Source organism: Lutra lutra, chromosome 1 (genome assembly GCF_902655055.1).
Source record: "Lutra lutra chromosome 1, mLutLut1.2, whole genome shotgun sequence".
Classification (NCBI taxonomy): domain Eukaryota; kingdom Metazoa; phylum Chordata; class Mammalia; order Carnivora; family Mustelidae; genus Lutra; species Lutra lutra.
The window spans coordinates 133,222,510-133,239,861 of record NC_062278.1 but is presented as its reverse complement, the minus strand read 5'-3'; the positions used below and the strand labels follow the sequence as shown (position 1 = coordinate 133,239,861).

Below are 17,352 nucleotides of genomic sequence, written 5' to 3'. Positions count from 1 at the left end.
AGCCAGGCAACCCTTAGCAAATTACTTGATTCCTTTATGCCTTGGATATCTCCTCTGTAAAATGGAGCTGATAATTGTATCTCTCAGGATTATTGTGAAGCCTTAATAACTAATCCATGTAATACATTTAAAACAGTGCCTGGCACTTGGGAATGCTTTCTATTAATAGGGTTGAATCGAGCAACAGAAGGAAGGAGACATATGTAGACACATTCCTAACACGAGTATTGAGTCTTAGTGTCTAGGAATTGGCTTATAATGTCAGAACACTGAGAGACATTGAATGCTGGCTACAGAAAGTTAGTGGGAATAATGATGAGTTTGCATAGAACCTCACTGAGAACTAAAATAATGGAGTGATACATAACACAATGGTGACACAGTAGATCTCCAAAGGGGATAGTATTAGAGCTGTAGGAGTGGCTGGGAACTGAGAAGGTAGCTGGGAATTAGGGGAGTGTCTAGGGGAAGAGATATCAATCTTTCCGTCCTACAGGACTTCATGCGACAAAATCAACTACAAGTCAAACATCCGAGAGTCACTGAATGCTCCTGCCCACCATTCCATGGGAGCCAGATCCCTGGATTTCCACTCAGGAGACAAATTTTCACTCTCTCTGACAATTAGGAATATCTGAAAATAAAGCAATTTCTGAGGCAGATGTGAGTGGTGTAGACTGATACAGCTTTGACCTCCACTGATCCATTTCTCTCAGTGTTCATGCATTTGTGTAGGGCCCTCCCACAATGACAGTGAGCTTAGTCATGTGACTTCTTTTGGCCAATGGGACATTAGCAAAAGTGAAGTGTGCACAGGACTAAAAATGCCTGTGCATTGGGGTTTGCCTTCTTCCTGCTGCTGGTGTGTTATTACCACCATGTAGAAAAGCTTAGGCTGATCTCCTGGAAAACAAAAGCATACACGGAAAAATGTCCCAGCTGTCTCAGTTGCCAAGGCACAAATGCATGAGTGAGTTCAGTTGGCATCACATAGAGAATTAGAGAGGAGCTTCCCCAGGTGAACTCAGCCTAAATTGCCAACCCAGGGAACTGTGAGTGAATAACGATTGTTGTTTTCGGCCAGGAACTTTTGGGGTAATTTGTTCCTCAGCAACAGATAACTGAGAACAGCAGTTTCTCAATACTGGGGAAGTTCCACTAGGGGCTGGGCAACCACATAAGGTTTAGGAAGAAAGGAATCCTGTACTGGCCAAAGGTCCTCTAGAACTCTTTCTATAAGAGGAAGGAATGAAAAAGAGGAAGGAAGGAAGTTAGGAAGGGAGAGAGGGAGGAAAGGAAGGAGGGAAGGAGTGTGGGAGGAGAGGACAGGAAGAAAGAAGAGTCAAATTGAATCTGAAATCAAGACATCTCAAACCCTGTTTGTTTGTTTGTTTGTTTGTTTGTTTGTTTTTTAAGGTCTCATCTTTCTATCATGGTCATGGTTGTCTTTCTTCCCTCTCTTAGGTTCTCTTCTCATTTGCTCTCCAAGCTCTCATAGTGCTTGATAAACAAGAGTTCCAGCTTGTCTCAAAGTAGGTCTAGTATTTTCAGACAAAACACTCCAAGTTCCTCTCAAATCCATTAAAACTGAAATTGCCTTTCCCCCAAAACTTCCTCTAATGTCACAGTATGAACAAGTAGTATAGGGATTTCCCTTAAAGTTGGAAAGAAAAGATCCAAAATTAGCCGTGATGATTCCTTTGTCATTTTCAATAATTTCTATTAACCTCAATTTCTTCAGTCAAGAAGGACATAACTGATGAAACTTTGAGTTAGATTTCAAGTTATCTTAAGAATTATAATGATAATTCATGGAAAGTCTACTCATTTCCAACTTAGGCTAAGGCAGACCTGTAGTGGAGGATGGGTTAGTGCAGCCAGGCAAGGGCTCCAAGGAAGCTGAATCAGAACCTGCAGGTACTTGGGGGCTTTTATGGCTGTTGGGCAGGCAGGGGGTGCTGATGAACCGGGTCTAAGTATTTTGTATCTATCTTGGGATGAAGTTTTCATGTTATTATAGGCTATTTGCTTTACATCTACAATCTCATTTAACTCTCCCACAACTCCCTCTTAGAGATGAAAGATAAGGCTCAGGTCTTATTGGGATTGGGCTGGGATTCACATCAGTCTCACTCCAAAGCCTGGCCTATTAACATAGTGCTTCCTCTAGAAAGGTCTTGGAGGGGTTCTCCTATTTGTTTTTGCAAGTTTCCTTTTCGGCCACCTCAGAGTAAGGCTGTTCATGAAGGCCTTCTGAGAATTAACCCAAGTTAATAAAGAATTTACCCTACAGAACTATGACTCTCATAGGAAGGTGCTTAAAAGAGGACGGCCCTCTTTTCATCTCTGTTTCTTCTTACTGAGGTTTCTCCATTCCAGCCTCTATCCTCTCTCTCTATCCTCCATTCTCTTGACATTAACTACCTGTTTGTTGATGGCTACAAAATACATTTACAGGTAGGCCTCCCCTCCAGTTTTCCAAACCCCATTCTTGAACTTTACTCACATACTGGACCTCCCTGAAATAAGAGTTCCTTACTCAGAAATGGCACCAATGTTTACTCATCTATCCCCCTCATATACAAACCCTTAACACATCTTGTAGCTCCTGCCTCTAAAACCCATCTTAAAACACTCTATTTCTCTCCAGCTCCATCATCACTTTTTGAGCCTAAATCATTATCACCTCTTGTCCTGCCTTCAGTAGTAGCCTCCTGACAGATCTGATTTCACTGTCTTCTCTCTCTACAACGAGTTATCTACACAGTGGCCAGAGTCATTCTTAAAAGTTAAAACCAGGGGGGCGCCTGGGTGGCTCAGTGGGTTAAAGCCTCTGCTTTCAGCTCAGGTCGTGATCCCAGGGTCCTGGGATCGAGTCCCGCATCGGGCTCTCTGCTTCGGCGGGGAGCCTGCTTCCTCCTCTCTCTGCCTGCCTCTCTGCCTGCTTGTGATCTCTGTCTGTCAAATAAATAAATAAAAAATCTTTAAAAAAAAAAAGTTAAAACCAGTCATGTCATTCTCTAGCTTAGACCTCTCTGTACCACTGTCCAGTAGAACTTTCTGCAATGATAGAAATATTCTACATCTGTACCAACCAAATTGAAGCCACAAGCCACATGAGGTTATGGAGTACTTAGAGTGTGGCTATTGTGGCTGAGGAATTGAAATTGAAACTTAATTTTAATTAATTAAAAGTAAGAATAAAACACATGTAGCTAGTGGTTCCTGTCCTGGTGAGCACAAAGCTGTATAGTTCTTACTACATTTAGAAGAAAATCCAAACTCCTTTCTCCAAGTTATTAGAATGTGCTTTTTCTGGCCCCTGCTTCTGTCTTTGACCACATCTCATCCACCCTCTCTGCTCCAGATTGACTAGTCTCTTCCACATCCTTAATCACACCAAGTTCTTTCCTCACTCAGGACTTGGTAATGCTATTCCCGCAGCCTGCATGCTTTTCCCTTGCTTGTTACATGCCTGGCTTATTTTTGTCTTTAAGGGACTTCAACTTAAATGCTGCCTTTTCAGATTATCCTTCCAGTACCACACCTTTATACTATATACACTTGTTCAGTTTTTTATAGCATTTGTCACAAACTACAATTACATTTTTGTTTTTTGTTTATTTGATTCATGTTTGTATTTTATTCTGATGTGCAGTCATGACACACATAGAGCTTGGCACTTAGTAGGTGTTCTGTAATAAGTACTAGTAGAATCAATACATAAGAGAATATTTCCTACAGTGCAAATGTGCCCAAATGGGGCTGAGTGATTGAACTAAATAAAATCTTTCTGGTATCTCGATGATACAGAAAATTATACAGCATATGTTTAATTTCCTCAGTGGGACTTGAAGATTCATTTTTGCTTGTTTGGAAGCATTAGACTTTGGTTTCTTCAACTTTTATCTATGCTATAATTTTACTTATTCTACCCTCTTAGGAACCTAAAGATGAAATGTTTCCTACATTTATTGATTTGGTTATTTTTACTTGTAGAAGAGAACAGACACAACTTCGTGAAACTTTTTAGAACTTTAATACATACTGATTAGATTGTGATTAGATTAGATTATTAGATTTTCTAATACATATAGATTATTAGTATTGATAATTCATTGACTTATTAGTTCAGTTGGACCTGGCTCAACAGAGCAACAATTTCTCTGGCTATCTTGTTATCCTGGGTGTGACTTCATTTATAATTTAGTGTTGGTTTTTTGTTTTGTTTTGTTTTTTTAAAGATTTTATTTATTTATTTGAGAGAGAGAGCAGAAGAGAGTGGCAGGGAGTCTGACTCAGGGCTCAATCCTAGGACCACATGAGATGTGGTCAAATTCCTGAGATCATGACCTGAATGGAAGGGAGACACTTAACTGACAGAGATACCCAGCCCCTCAATTTAGTGCTGGTTTTGACTGTGGCCCTGAACCTTTGCATGCCTGCTGGTGGCAAAGGTCTGTGTGTTTCACAAGTTGCTTGGAATCCTGGATGTTAAACAAAGCACATACAACAGGTTTTGTGGGAGCTATGTGGAAAGTTGCCCTTGATTTTCTAGACCAAATGTAAGTACTTGACATATGGTCTGATTCAGATTAAGTTTCAAAGTTCTAAAGAATGTTAATTTATTCCCAACCATTCTAGGTATATCTTGACCTTATATCTGAAAGAAGAGACATGGAAAATGAGTTGTGACATCCTCTGTAATCAGCACTTCTGACCAGGCCAGGTATAGGATCTTATCTCTAGGGGAAAGACCTTTCCAAAGCCATTGAACACTCAACTGTCACTCTTTTCTGTTCCATGGGGACAGTGGGCCCCAGAGTAAGAAGGTCAGGTATTTTGGTTTTGAGATCCCCTGAGACAAGGAGTTAAGTGTAAGTAGTTCATTTGGGAAGTAATATCAGGAAGTACCAACTGAGGAGTGGGGAATTGAGAATCAAAGACTGCCAAAGAAGTCTGCAGTCAGTTACCACTGTGGGCAATCAGGGCCGATTCCTGCTGGGGAACTCTAGGAACTGCATAGAACACAAACTCAGAGGTCTGTCTCCTGTGGGGCAAGACATCTGGGGTATTTACACTCCACCCCACCCCCCATTAGTTATGTGTTTAGTTGTGTGCTCCCTGGAAGGAGCTATACCTTCCCTCATACTTCACCTGGCTGTGGGCAGAGGCAGAATAGGGGCTCCAGTTACCAGAGAAATCCCACAGGCAAAGCGATACAAGTTTCATGGCTAGAAATTGGGCAGATGAATAGCAGTTACCTGGTTAGGGTCCAGAGGACAACAAATGACTCATCAGTTTACAGTTACATGAATGTATGTGTGCCTGAGAGAAATGAAGAAGACATTTAGGTTGCTGTGTGGCATGATGAAATCCCTATATGCCTCTGTTATGTCCTGGGGTTTGGGTCCATGTCTCAGTATCCAGTGTGTGAGTGAAATGGTGGAGCCAAAAGAAAATCCTGTGGCCGTAATGAATATCTGGAGGAATCCAATAATTTTTCCAAAGCAGTAAATATGTAATTAATGCCACCAAGTCATGGAAAGAATAATATTACCATAAACAGATATTTGGGAAGCACTAGCTACATGCTAGGCATGCCTCTCAGTGCATACCATGAATTATCACATTTAATCTTCACAAAGTTCTATTAGGTAGGTAGACTGATCACCTTCATTTTTAAGTGAGAAAACTGAGGCACAGAGAGGTTAAGTCACTTGTCCAAGGCTACACAGCTAAAGGAAATCAGAGATATTCTCATCTGACCTCTCTGTTTTACTGATGGAGAAATTGTACCACACTGGGGCAGTGTCATCTCCAAGCTCACACTAGTTGCTTTGGTTGGGTTAGTAGTAGAATCTAGGTACTCAAATCCCATCATGCTTCCAACTTGTCACATTTAATCAAATATTGATAACTCTTCTCTAGGTATTCCATGTGTAGTGGTACTAAGGATACATCAAGAGAGAAGTGTCTGGGGGAAATACCATGTGTGATTTACCACCTACCTGTTTCCCTTCCATTGCTCCTCTCATCTCCTTGAATGTCGAGGTGAATTCTCCAATGAAGTCATGCTTGCCATTGGAGTCCCAGTCCCATACTATGCACTGCAAGAGGAGAGGAAGTATCTCTTAAAAAAAAAAATCAAGAATGAATCCACAGTAGCTGAAGGCAGTGTTGAGGAAGACCTGATGAGAGATGCGTAGTCTGGAACAAAAACCCAACACTCCAGAATTGTGGCATATGAGATATATGATGTCTTTGGTTTCTATAGTTGCTTTTTTTTTAATTAAGTTTTTAATTTAATTTAATTTTTTAAAAAATTATTTATTTATTTGAGAGAGAGAGAGAGAGAACACAAGCATGAGCAGTGAGGAGGGGCAGAGGGAAAGGGAGAAGCAGACTCCATTAAGGAGGGAGCCCAACAGGGGTGGGGCTTGATCCCAGGACCCTGAGATCATGACCTGAGCCTAAGGCAGACACTTAATGAACTGAGCCACCCAGGTGCCTCTTTTTGATGGCATCCTTTTTTAAAAAAGTTTTTAAAATTTTTTCAGTGTTCCAAGATTCATTGTCTATGCACCACACCCAGTGCTCCATGCAATACGTGCCCTCCTTAATACCCACCACCAGGCTCACCCATCTCCCCACAACCCCTCCCTTCCAAAACCCTTAGTTTGTTTCTCAGAGTCTATAGTCTCTCATGGTTCATCTCCCCCTTGGATTTACCCCAATTCACTTGAAGAAAAGCAAATTTCTCAACTTTTGCTTTCTCTTTCAGTGCGAAGGCTATGGTAGATAATTCTTCTTCTTGGAAAACATATTAATAAGTCCTTTGGTGATGAAGAAGACTGTATTAGAATAAATCAAAATGGAAGAGGTTAAGACAAAAGGAGCTCAACTGCTCTGCTGAATAAAATAATATCAAGTTGAGTTTTCCCTTTGCAACAACAGACATGAACATAGGACCCAAGAGTATGAGTTGAGAAATTTGGCAAGGATTCATCAGAGGGCTGAAGATGGGCCTGACGTTGGAGTAGGAGGAGGTAAGAGACAGGTAGGGAACTTCAGAAACTGTGAGGTCTAAATTTCAAGGTCAAGTCATTTAGATAGCTCTTCTCTCAGACGCTCTCTCTACTTCCTCCTTTCCTGTTATCCCTGTGACTCTAGTAAATCTGCCACCCATAACAACATTATGCTAGTGCTGACTTGGAGAATAAAGGTGAGGGGCTATGTCCATGTTTTGGGACAAACAGACCAGAGAGCAGTGTGATACGGCCCATAGGGATTGAAAACTGAGGGAGCAGGGTTGCGGAGGGAGAGCTAGACAGATGACTCCTAGGAGTGGGGAACCCCACAGAAACACTGGGGAGGGTGTCAACTTCTGCAGTACATGGAAGTAGAACTTAAGATATCTTATCCAGATTTTGAAATGAATCTTTGACCCCAGGGAGTTGGAGAATTACAATTAACATTCAGTTGAAACCATTCAATGTACACTAACTTTTTGGTCACTACATATTGACTTAATTGGTAGATGCTACAAGTAAACTACTAACAGGATCTTTTATGTCAGTCTGAGTCTCTAAGTAAGGGAAATGCACAGCAGAGTCTCCATGTGACCTGGGATGGACATTTGTATCTACAAGAAATAAATCACTGCTGTTTTCAGCCACTGAGATTACTACCACATAACCTAGTCTGAAAACTATTTAAGTACTTAAATGTCTTAGGAAAAGGTATTTCAATTTACCTTGTCTGATTCCAAAAGGGGGAAAACAAATTTTGTGAGGAAGTTACAAAGAAATAACAACAACAACAAAAAAGTGTTTCTCAGGAATTATACCTGTCTGGACATAAAGTTATCTGTTTGTGTAAGAGTGTGTGTTTCATTGCTAGAAATGTTTAAGAAGAAACGGCAGGACTATGCTCCAAAAATGTGGTAGAGAAAGTCAGGTAGAGAATGTTATGGAGGATTTAGTGGGATGGTCTTTGAGTTTTCTCTAACTCAGAGATGCTAAGATTAGTTGGAGTAGTATAGGTTGCAAAATAACATCAATGAAAGGCAAAGCTCTTTCTGGCTGAAATGTTAAGCATACCAATGTTTGGTAGGAGGGCTGAGAACCCCCTTCTTAATTCAAAGCTGGAAGAAGTTCTTCCTCATTTATTCCATTGGATGGTGGAACCAATCAATGATTTAGCCATTTGGAAGAATGTCTTAGAATGTGCATTGTAAATATCATGTTGTTGAACACTGTCCATTGATCTACAGTCACTTACAACCAGGGGCTTTTCTCTTTGTTTGCCAATCCCTCCGTACTGCCTCTCCCTCCTTGTACATGTATGACCTGGGCCTGGACACAGAAAGAAAGAAGGCTGGTTCTTGGGACCCTGTTTTTAAGGATCCTAACTTTGCCTGGTAATAAATACAGCCACGGCACACCTGAGACTGATGCTCAGGTACTCTTCTACCTTGAGGAGCAGATTAAAGAGACAAAGGGAGCAGAAGCACAGGAGAGAAAAGAAGTGGAAGCAGCCTTTTAAACACTCTTCTGCATTGAGGGAGAGGTTGAATCTCCTTCCTCCTGACTCCCTAGTCATAGCTAAATATAGAAAAAGCAAGAAGGGATGTACAGAATACTTCAGCTTGTAACAGAATCTTTGGCAAAAACCACCTGTCACTCCTTTTTTGCCCTCTGTTAGATGTCCCGTCATGCTTTAGTTACTTTCCCCCCTTCCACCTGGCATGCACAACATGCAGGACGTTTGTAATGCGCTATCTCTCAGGGACAGAGGAGAGACCACTGACCCTCCACGGGCTGGAGGAGGAGTCAGGCTTGACAGGACTCTAGTCCTGGCCTCCTGGGGGCAGGCCCTGTCACTTACATGGGCCCTGCTTCTTTGATTGGCTAGCATTTCCCACTGTAGCAGATGCAGAATTCTGTTTTGACCTTTCTCAGAAGGGACCCTAAAGGATGGAAGACACAGTGAAGCAGAAAAACAAAAACATTCTTTCCGTCTCTCCCTGCCACGAAGCTGGCTTCTGACAGCTCTGATGCGGTTGAGAGAGGAACACATCTTGGCGAAAAGTAAACAGATCAGCTGCCCTGTAGAAAAACTGAGACTGAGGCAGGGTTCCTGGGGTGAAACAATAAGGAAGACTTGACAGATCTGTGAGAGATTAGCAGCTGGAACTCTCTATGAGCCAGAAGTCTTCTCAAGTCCCTGCATTTCACAGTGGAGTTTAGTTTAGTTTACTGTGTCTGAGCTCCACAGAGGGTCTGATCAACTCCCTCATTTTACAGAGACGGACGTGATGGCAGAGAAGTGAAATGGCTTCTGTGAGTTCACCCAGTGTAGGGTTGGGACTAAAATCCAGGTTTTCCACCTCCCTGATTTCATAGCTCCCACACAGATAGCAAATTATCATAATTAAATAATATATATATTGCTTACTATGTAACAGACTTTTTCTGAGAACTTATTTTATATTTAGTTTATATATGAGATATATGCAGGAATTGTTATTCCTGAGGTAGTGCCATAAGACAGAAAGACCAGAAATAAACTCACATATATATGGTCAACTGATTTTTGACAAAGGTGTCGAGAATGCAAAATGAAGAATAGTCTTGTCAACAAGTGATGTTGGGAAAATTGGATATCCAAATACAAAGAAAGGAAGGAAGGAAGGAAGGAAGGAAGGAAGAGAGAGAGAAAGGAATTCAGTCCCCACCTTTTCCATATACAAAAATCAACTCAAAATGGATTAAGGATTTCAACATAAGACCTAAAACTGTTAAAACTATTGTAAGAAAACACGGGAGAAAGCTCCTATATATATATATATATATATATATATATGGACTCATTTAATCCCCAGAACAATTTATTGTTACACTTATTTTATGGATGAGGAAATGGAGGCAAAGAGAAGTAAAGTAAGTTTCCCAAGACCACTCAGCTAACACTAGATAATCTTTGAACTAAAAGCAGTTCGTAGTTTGTCTTAACTGATAATCTTTTATGAACCCATGCCACTTGGTTTATGGTCTTTAATCCTTTATGGGAACCTTGAAATGACAATACTATTATTACCATTCATAGGTAATTGTCATTCACAGGCTTAGAGAGATTAAGTGACTTGACTGGATGCCTAGAAAGTGACAAAGGTGGATTTGAATGCGTGTTTGTTGCCATAGCTGAAATATTTTCTAATATACCACAATGCCTCTTAATGGAAGCAGAAATTCAGAATTGAGTTCTTCTAAATTTGCTCTGTGTAAAAAAATCCTATTCTGTATCCATTCGTCTGTTGATGGACATCTAGGTTCTTTCCATAGTTTGGCTATTGTAGACATTGCTGCTATAAACATTCGGGTGCACGTGCCCCTTCGGATCACTACGTTTGGTGGTATATATACACAATGGAATACTATGCAGCCATCAAAAGAAATGAAATCTTGCCATTTGCGACGATGTGGATGGAACTAGAGGGTATCATGCTTAGCGAAATAAGTCAATCGGAGAAAGACAACTATCATATGATCTCCCTGATATGAGGGAGAGGAGATGCAACATGGGGGGTTGAGGGGGTAGGAGAAGAATAAATGAAACAAGATGGGATTGGGAGGGAGACAAACCATAAGTGACTCTTCATCTCACAAAACAAACTGAGGGTTGATGGGGGGAGGGGGGTTGGGAGAGGGGTGGTGGGGTTATGGATATTGGGGAGGGTATGTGCTATGGTGAGTGCTGTGAAGTGTGTAAACCTGGCGATTCGCAGACCTGTACCCCTGGGGATAAAAATATATGTTTATGAAGCTGTAAAAAAAAAAAAAAGAAAAAAGAAAGGATGAATACCCAAGTTTTGTAGCAACATGGACGGGACTGGAAGAGATGATGCTGAGTGAAATAAGTCAAGCAGAGAGAGTCAATTATCATATGGTTTCACTTATTTGTGGAGCATAACAAATAGCATGGAGGACAAGGGGAGATGGAGAGGAGAAGGGAGTTGAGGGAAATTGGAAGGGGAGGTGAACCATGAGAGACTATGGACTCTGAAAAACGATCTGAGAATTTTGAAGGGGTGGGGGGTGGGAGGTTGGGGGTACCAGGTGGTAGGTATTGTAGAGGGCACGGATTGCATGGAGCACTGGGTGTGGTGCAAAAATAATGAATACTGTTATGCTGAAAAAATAAAAAAAAATTAAAAAACAAAACTATTGTAAGAAAGCATGGGAGAAAGCTACTTGACATTGGTCTTGGTAATGATTTCTTGGATATGACACCAAAAGCATAGGCAATGAAACCAAAAGTGGGCAAGCGGGATTATGGCAAACTAAAAAGCTCCTATCCAGAAAAGGAATCAACAAAATGAAAGGTATCTTATGAAAGTTCGGAAAAAATATTTGCAAACTGTTTATCTGATAAGGGGTTAATTTCCAAAATATAGAAGGAACTCCCACAACTCAACAGCAAAAAACCCAATAGCCCAATTTTTAAAAAATGGGCAAGTCTTAAATAGACCTTCCTCCAAAGAAGATATAAAAATGGTCAGCAGGTATATGAAATCATGTTCAACATCATTAATTATTAGGGAAATGCAAATCAGAACTATAACAAGATAGCACCTCACATCTGTTAGGATGGCTATTGTTAAAAAAAAAGAGAGAAAAAAATAATAGTTGTTGCCAAAGATGTGGATAACTGGTAGCATTGTACACTGTTGGCTGGCATACCTTTCTTATAATAGGTTCCATGCAAATGTAAAGTAAGAACAGGATGAAGTAGTGCAAACTTTCAAGACACACCTATCTATGCATTTCACAGACAGAGCTAAAGACCCCAGAGACCATGCACACACTGTTGTCTATGCAGCCTCTTGCTTGGGAACAGTGAAGAGGTTCTCTCTGTTGCTTATACTGTTTCCCATGTTACTCATTTAACCTTTACAGCAACCCTGCTAGTGGAGAGAGTTTGTAATTGTCTCCATTTTATAGATGAGGAAACTGAGAAACAGAGAGGTTAGTGACCTAGTATTCATACTGAATATTCAGTGTTTAAAGTATGGCTGACTTTGACATCAGAGTTCTCAGGGTCAGAATCTGATGCAGTTCCGGGTGGGGAGTAATGAACTCCCTAAATTGTGATCAGGAACTGTATAACTGCCACAAATCACTAAAGAATTCTCATAGATAAAGGAAATGTCTTCTTCTCCTGACTTCTCAAATTTTCATTTAATTATTTTTAATCACTGTATACTTGTCATTTGTTCAGGTGAAGCAGAATTTGCTGTCAAGTTTCCCTCGCTCCTTAGTCACATCATCACCTTAAGCTTCCACTGCAATCTGTTTATATCCGCTCTAACATCTCCACCTATGTGGTCATCACTGGCCCATATCCATGACTTGAAGGGAACCTCTGAGCACTCAGATTTTTATCAGGGTTTAGCACAATTCTTGGGCACAAGTAAGAACTCAGATGAATATCTGTTAAGTGAATGAAAAAGGTCTCTCTTCCTGAGTCAAGTTGATGACAGTTCTCTGAGTGTTTGGTCTTATCTACACTGCAAAGGGAAAGGAAGATATTGCAATCATCTTGTGATTTTTATTAAAGGAGACAGTTGAACCAGATAATAAGCTTTGGTGGTTGTAGACATGGGTGTAGGAAGGCAGAAATGGGATTATGGACATAATTTAACGATTGTAGTCACAGGTGCTAGGGGCTGGGAAGCAGGAGAGTTAAGTTTTAGTCTGAGCTCTGCAGGTAGTGCCATGAGACCTCAGGAAGGCTTCTCAAACTCTGTGCTTTGGTTTCCTTCTGTATAAATGGGTGTCTGGGGAAGGAGAATTGGAAGGAATGTTCTGTGAGATCCCTTTCCAATCCAGAATTCCCTAGTTACATGACACTACATCTTTATTCCTTTTTCAACCTTCTGTTCCAAAGTCTGAGACTTTCATATTAAAGTAATTAAAGTAATACAGTTCTTAATTAACTATTAATACCTGGTAATGTAACAATACTCTCCTTGTTCTCTTTTGTTAGGTATGTATCTATACATACATATCTATACACCTTGGAGAGCTTAAAGCGCATTGTTCATAGTCTCATGGTGATCCTCCCAAAAGCCACCCTACTCCCAGGAGAAAAACGGGTCCATTTTTACAGATGATGATTCCTAAAATATAATAAGGTCACTGAAGGTGACTTATTCCCAAGTGCAGAACTACCAAGTGCTGAATGAGGACCTGATCCTGGCTTCGTCGCTCTACCTCCAGGGCCCTTGTCCTTATACCACATAGCTTCGCAATACACTTCTGCCAGGTGCCTTTCCAGTGGAAAGCTTTTTCCTCTTCTTTTCTTTTCTTTTCTTTTCTTTTCTTTTCTTTTCTTTTCTTTCTTTTCTTTTCTTTTCTTTCTTTCTTCCTTTCTTTTTTTAAAAATAATCAACTAATTCACAATATCTGACCTCTCTCGGGAAGAATACAATTTTAATATTCTCTTTGATAATAAGAACTCTTCAAAATTGCCCAGAATGATTAATCCAGGATGGGGTCTTACTGAGTTCATTTAAAGGTGGAATTTTAAATTGAGACCATCAAAATTAAATGCTAACAATGTAGGGACCAAACTGTGTTTCATATCACTCAGTCTAGACCAGTTTTCTAACTGTAGCTTTTAGAAAATCAGGCAATATTCTATCATTTTAGGGAGGTTTTAGGCAAATATATAGTCATATTTCAGAGCAGCCAAGATTAGGGATTTGTGAGAATTTCACCCATAACTTAGTATTTGGGATGACTTCTTTTTTGTAAAAATGCAATGAGAACCCTTAACACAAAATTGGCTTAGTGGCTTATATAGCACTCTAAATATCTACAAAAAGAATATCAAATATATATATTTGGTTATTTGATGGTTGTGACTTGGGCCCTGGCAGACCTTGGCTGGGTATGTCCATGGGGAGAGGATCCAAGTTCCTTTGATTATCTTCTAATCACTTTATTGCGATTGCTCATTGCAGAGTTGGCAATGACTATTTGACATTGACCCAGCCGTTAGGGTAAGAGTTAAAAGCAGTTCCTCCATTGTGACATGAATACTCTGATTAGGCTTCTGAGTCTGGCAGGGCAGAGGGCTACGTGGAGTAAAACAGAGAACTTCAGAGTAGAGCAGAGACTGAAGCTGGATCCAGTTAGATGGTTACAGATAGGATGGGTAGGATAGATGCAGGGGAAAGTTTCTCAAATAAACATTATTGTAGGTACAGCTCCAGAATTGGCAGGCAGGGCTGAGGCTTCGACTATGTCCATCTCCAGTAGCCACCTTTGTTGGAATGGTGAGCAGGACTACTGGAAACTTGTCTGTATGACAGCCCGAGTATCTTCTGAGGGACTCATTCTGAGGTGAGGAGAGAGTAGGCTCACAAGATGGGTCCAGCAGCAGAGAACTTGACTTTACAGGAGTGGGGCAAGGCTGAGCAGAGTCTGGTGACAATCACCCAAGTTTTTCCATGGGCTTTGCCCCTGTGGATTCACGTTTGAGTTCTAAGGTGGAGGCTTTCAGCAGCCTAAAAGAGCACAAAATACCAGGGTCTTATGTACACCAAGAGAACAGAGAGAGTAACTTTGATGCACTGAGAGCACCAGAATGTAGTCCCAGGGACTCAGGTGCATGGAGCATGCAGTGGAGGTGTCGCTTGGGAGCTGGGGGAGGAGGGAGGATGGGGACGGCAGCAGCAGCAGGAATGTCTGGACGCCTTAGAAGGCACAGCGTTGGCATTCACATGCTAAGGCATCCATGCACCAAGCGGCAACAGCAGCAGCAGCAGGGAGAAAATGGTGTTGGAATCTTTGGGACCCATGGAATATGAGCTCTCTTGGCTTGGGGTTAGTCCTTCTGATACAATGGAAGTGGAGAAGGGCCCTTAGCTGGCCTCAGAGGTAGCAGAAGCGGGAGACAATGCACAAATTGAGGGTGGGGGGTGTGGCCCATGCCAGGAGGTAGCTGAAATGACTTGTGGGTGAGTGTATGCAAGAACCTGCTTGCAATTTTCAAAGAAATAATTGAAGGGTGAACTTTAAAGGAGCGGAGAGAGGCCAGAGGTCTTGCCTTAGTTGCCGAAGCAAGATCTTATGAAATGTAGGTTCTATCACCAGTCTTTAAAATAAAACCTATATTAAATATTGGGAATGCCAGCATGTTTTAATTCCAGCGTGGACCCTATAAATGAGGCTGTGCATAGTCATCCACCATCTGTTTTCCCTGCCGGGCCTGCCCTCACTCACTGATCCCCGCCTCAAGAGGAAACACAGAGCATCTGGGACAAGAAGGCTAGATGCAGTGGGGGAGTTCTCTGTGTTCCTTTTCAGTACTGTATGTCCAGAATGATGCAGCTTCCTCTAATCCTGAAACTCATATCAGGTGCTTTGTGGGAGGAAGATCCCAAAGCATGAGTTCCCCTTGTAGACTCGGGTCAGTGCCATTTAACTCAATCTGCTTTTTTGGTCTCTCGCCGTCAACTGCTGTTTTTTCTTCCAAATCTGCTCTCGATTTACAATTTGCATTTGTCTCACCACATTTCTAGTAATCAGGCCAAACTGTCTTTTCCACAGTTAGAGAGTTGGCAGAAGATGTAGCTACCTCCAGGAGAGGGATTATCTTGACCTTGGGGGTAACATGTTAGTGGTTTGATAAGGGGGAGAAATGGCAGCACTTTTGGAGTTATTCATAATTTGAATTAAATCTCTTCCCTTTCACTGGTCAACTGTGTAATCATCCCCAAATCACTTTGCCTTTTTCTACCCAGTTTATTAATCTGCAAGGTAGGGATGGTAAGTCTTCTCTACTCACTAGGTTGTTGCAAGAATTTATTTGACACACATATATTATTTATTTATCATTTACCATGGACTAGAGATCGTGATGGCAATGGGCATAAAGAGATGAAAGACGTATCTCCTGCCCTCAAGATGCTAACAGTTTAGTGCAGGAGATGCAGTTGCAAATAAATAGAATGGACATGGCAAAACTGGAGGGTTGTGCCAAAGGTAGTCACCATGGACAGTCAGGAAGGCTTCCAAGAGCAAAGAAAGAAAAGAGCACCTCCTAAGCAGCATGTGCAAATATAAGAGCTCTTCAGTTTATTTGTACAGAAGGATAAATGGCTAAAACTGGATTCTTTTCTGAGCATATAGTAAGGACAGATAGAGCAGGAGAGCACTCTGGGTGCCTGAAGGGACAACTGGAGGACACAGAGCTACTTTCTCCTTCCTCTTGCTTACCCTGGAGCCTGCATAGGACTGGAATGTAATCTGCCCAGTTAAGTCTCTTGTCTCCTGCGTGTTACATGCTACAGAGACACTGAAAGCATCTCAGAGCACTTCCCTGTAGGAATTTGTGCTATGCAATGAGGAATGCCCCAAGGTATGATGATGGAGATATGGTGCTGAAAAAGGACAGATCTGGGAAGGCACAGGTGTGGGTCCTTACCTGGCCTCTGATGTTTACCAGCAATGAGGCATTAAACAGGTCATTCTGCCTCTCTGGGACTCAGTCTGCTTCTGCAAAATGACTGGCTTGCATTAAAGGAACAGTGATAAGAAAATGTTATCCCTAGGGATTTAGTATGCCTAAGAGAGTTTGTTAAATTCCAGATTCCCAGGCCCTATCAGAGATTCTGATTCAGTGGTCTGGGGAGGGTCCCAAGAATCTGCCTTCGAAACAAGGGTCTTGCCAGTTTGCATGCATGTGGCCTCTGGACACTTTGAGAAGCAATAGACAGAAAATCTAGGCATCTGGGACAACAGCGGCAATAATTTATATTTACATCCTGGCTTACTCTGTCTTCTTCAATCCAGTAAGAAACCTGACCACAAACAGAAAACAACACTCAAGGGCCATCCTGACTCCTTAGTGATCATGTAATGCAGCACTTCTCTAAGCAGGCAAGCAACATTCTCAAAGGTTACACACATGAGAGTTGGACTAAGAAATTCCCGGAAGGGAAGGGTGATGCGATGTTGGTTTTATCTTGCAATTCACACATCTCTTCTTTCTGGACTGCAGCCAATCCCTGAGACATTCCACAACGAAGTATATCACTCTTTGAAGCTTTCGTTGGAGATTTACGGCTTTGGGAGGCTTGGTTAGTTCAGATAAGCTTCAGAGGCTCCCAAATGCTTGTCCAAACCTCTTTAACTTCACACCTCACTACTCTCTAGGAAGATTGAAGATCCTGTGGTTGTGTGGGCAGAGTGAAGAAGCAGGCTTTGACAGTGACTTTTGCCTCAAGCTTTCAACAAGAGCTCTCTATCTTCATGATCAAAGTCAGTCCGAATTGCTTCA

General features: G+C 41.5%; 1 protein-coding gene across 2 annotated transcripts in view; it reads right to left on the bottom strand.

Annotated features, from left to right (window-relative positions):
* The window catches only part of CPNE4 (copine 4), a 511,336-nt gene that overhangs the window by 46,061 nt on the left and 447,923 nt on the right, over window positions 1-17,352 (bottom strand). For both annotated transcript variants that reach the window (XM_047737056.1, XM_047737060.1), the window contains exon 8: window positions 6,012-6,110. In XM_047737056.1, the coding sequence (XP_047593012.1) occupies window positions 6,012-6,110 (99 nt within the window). The remainder of the gene's footprint in view (window positions 1-6,011; window positions 6,111-17,352) is intronic.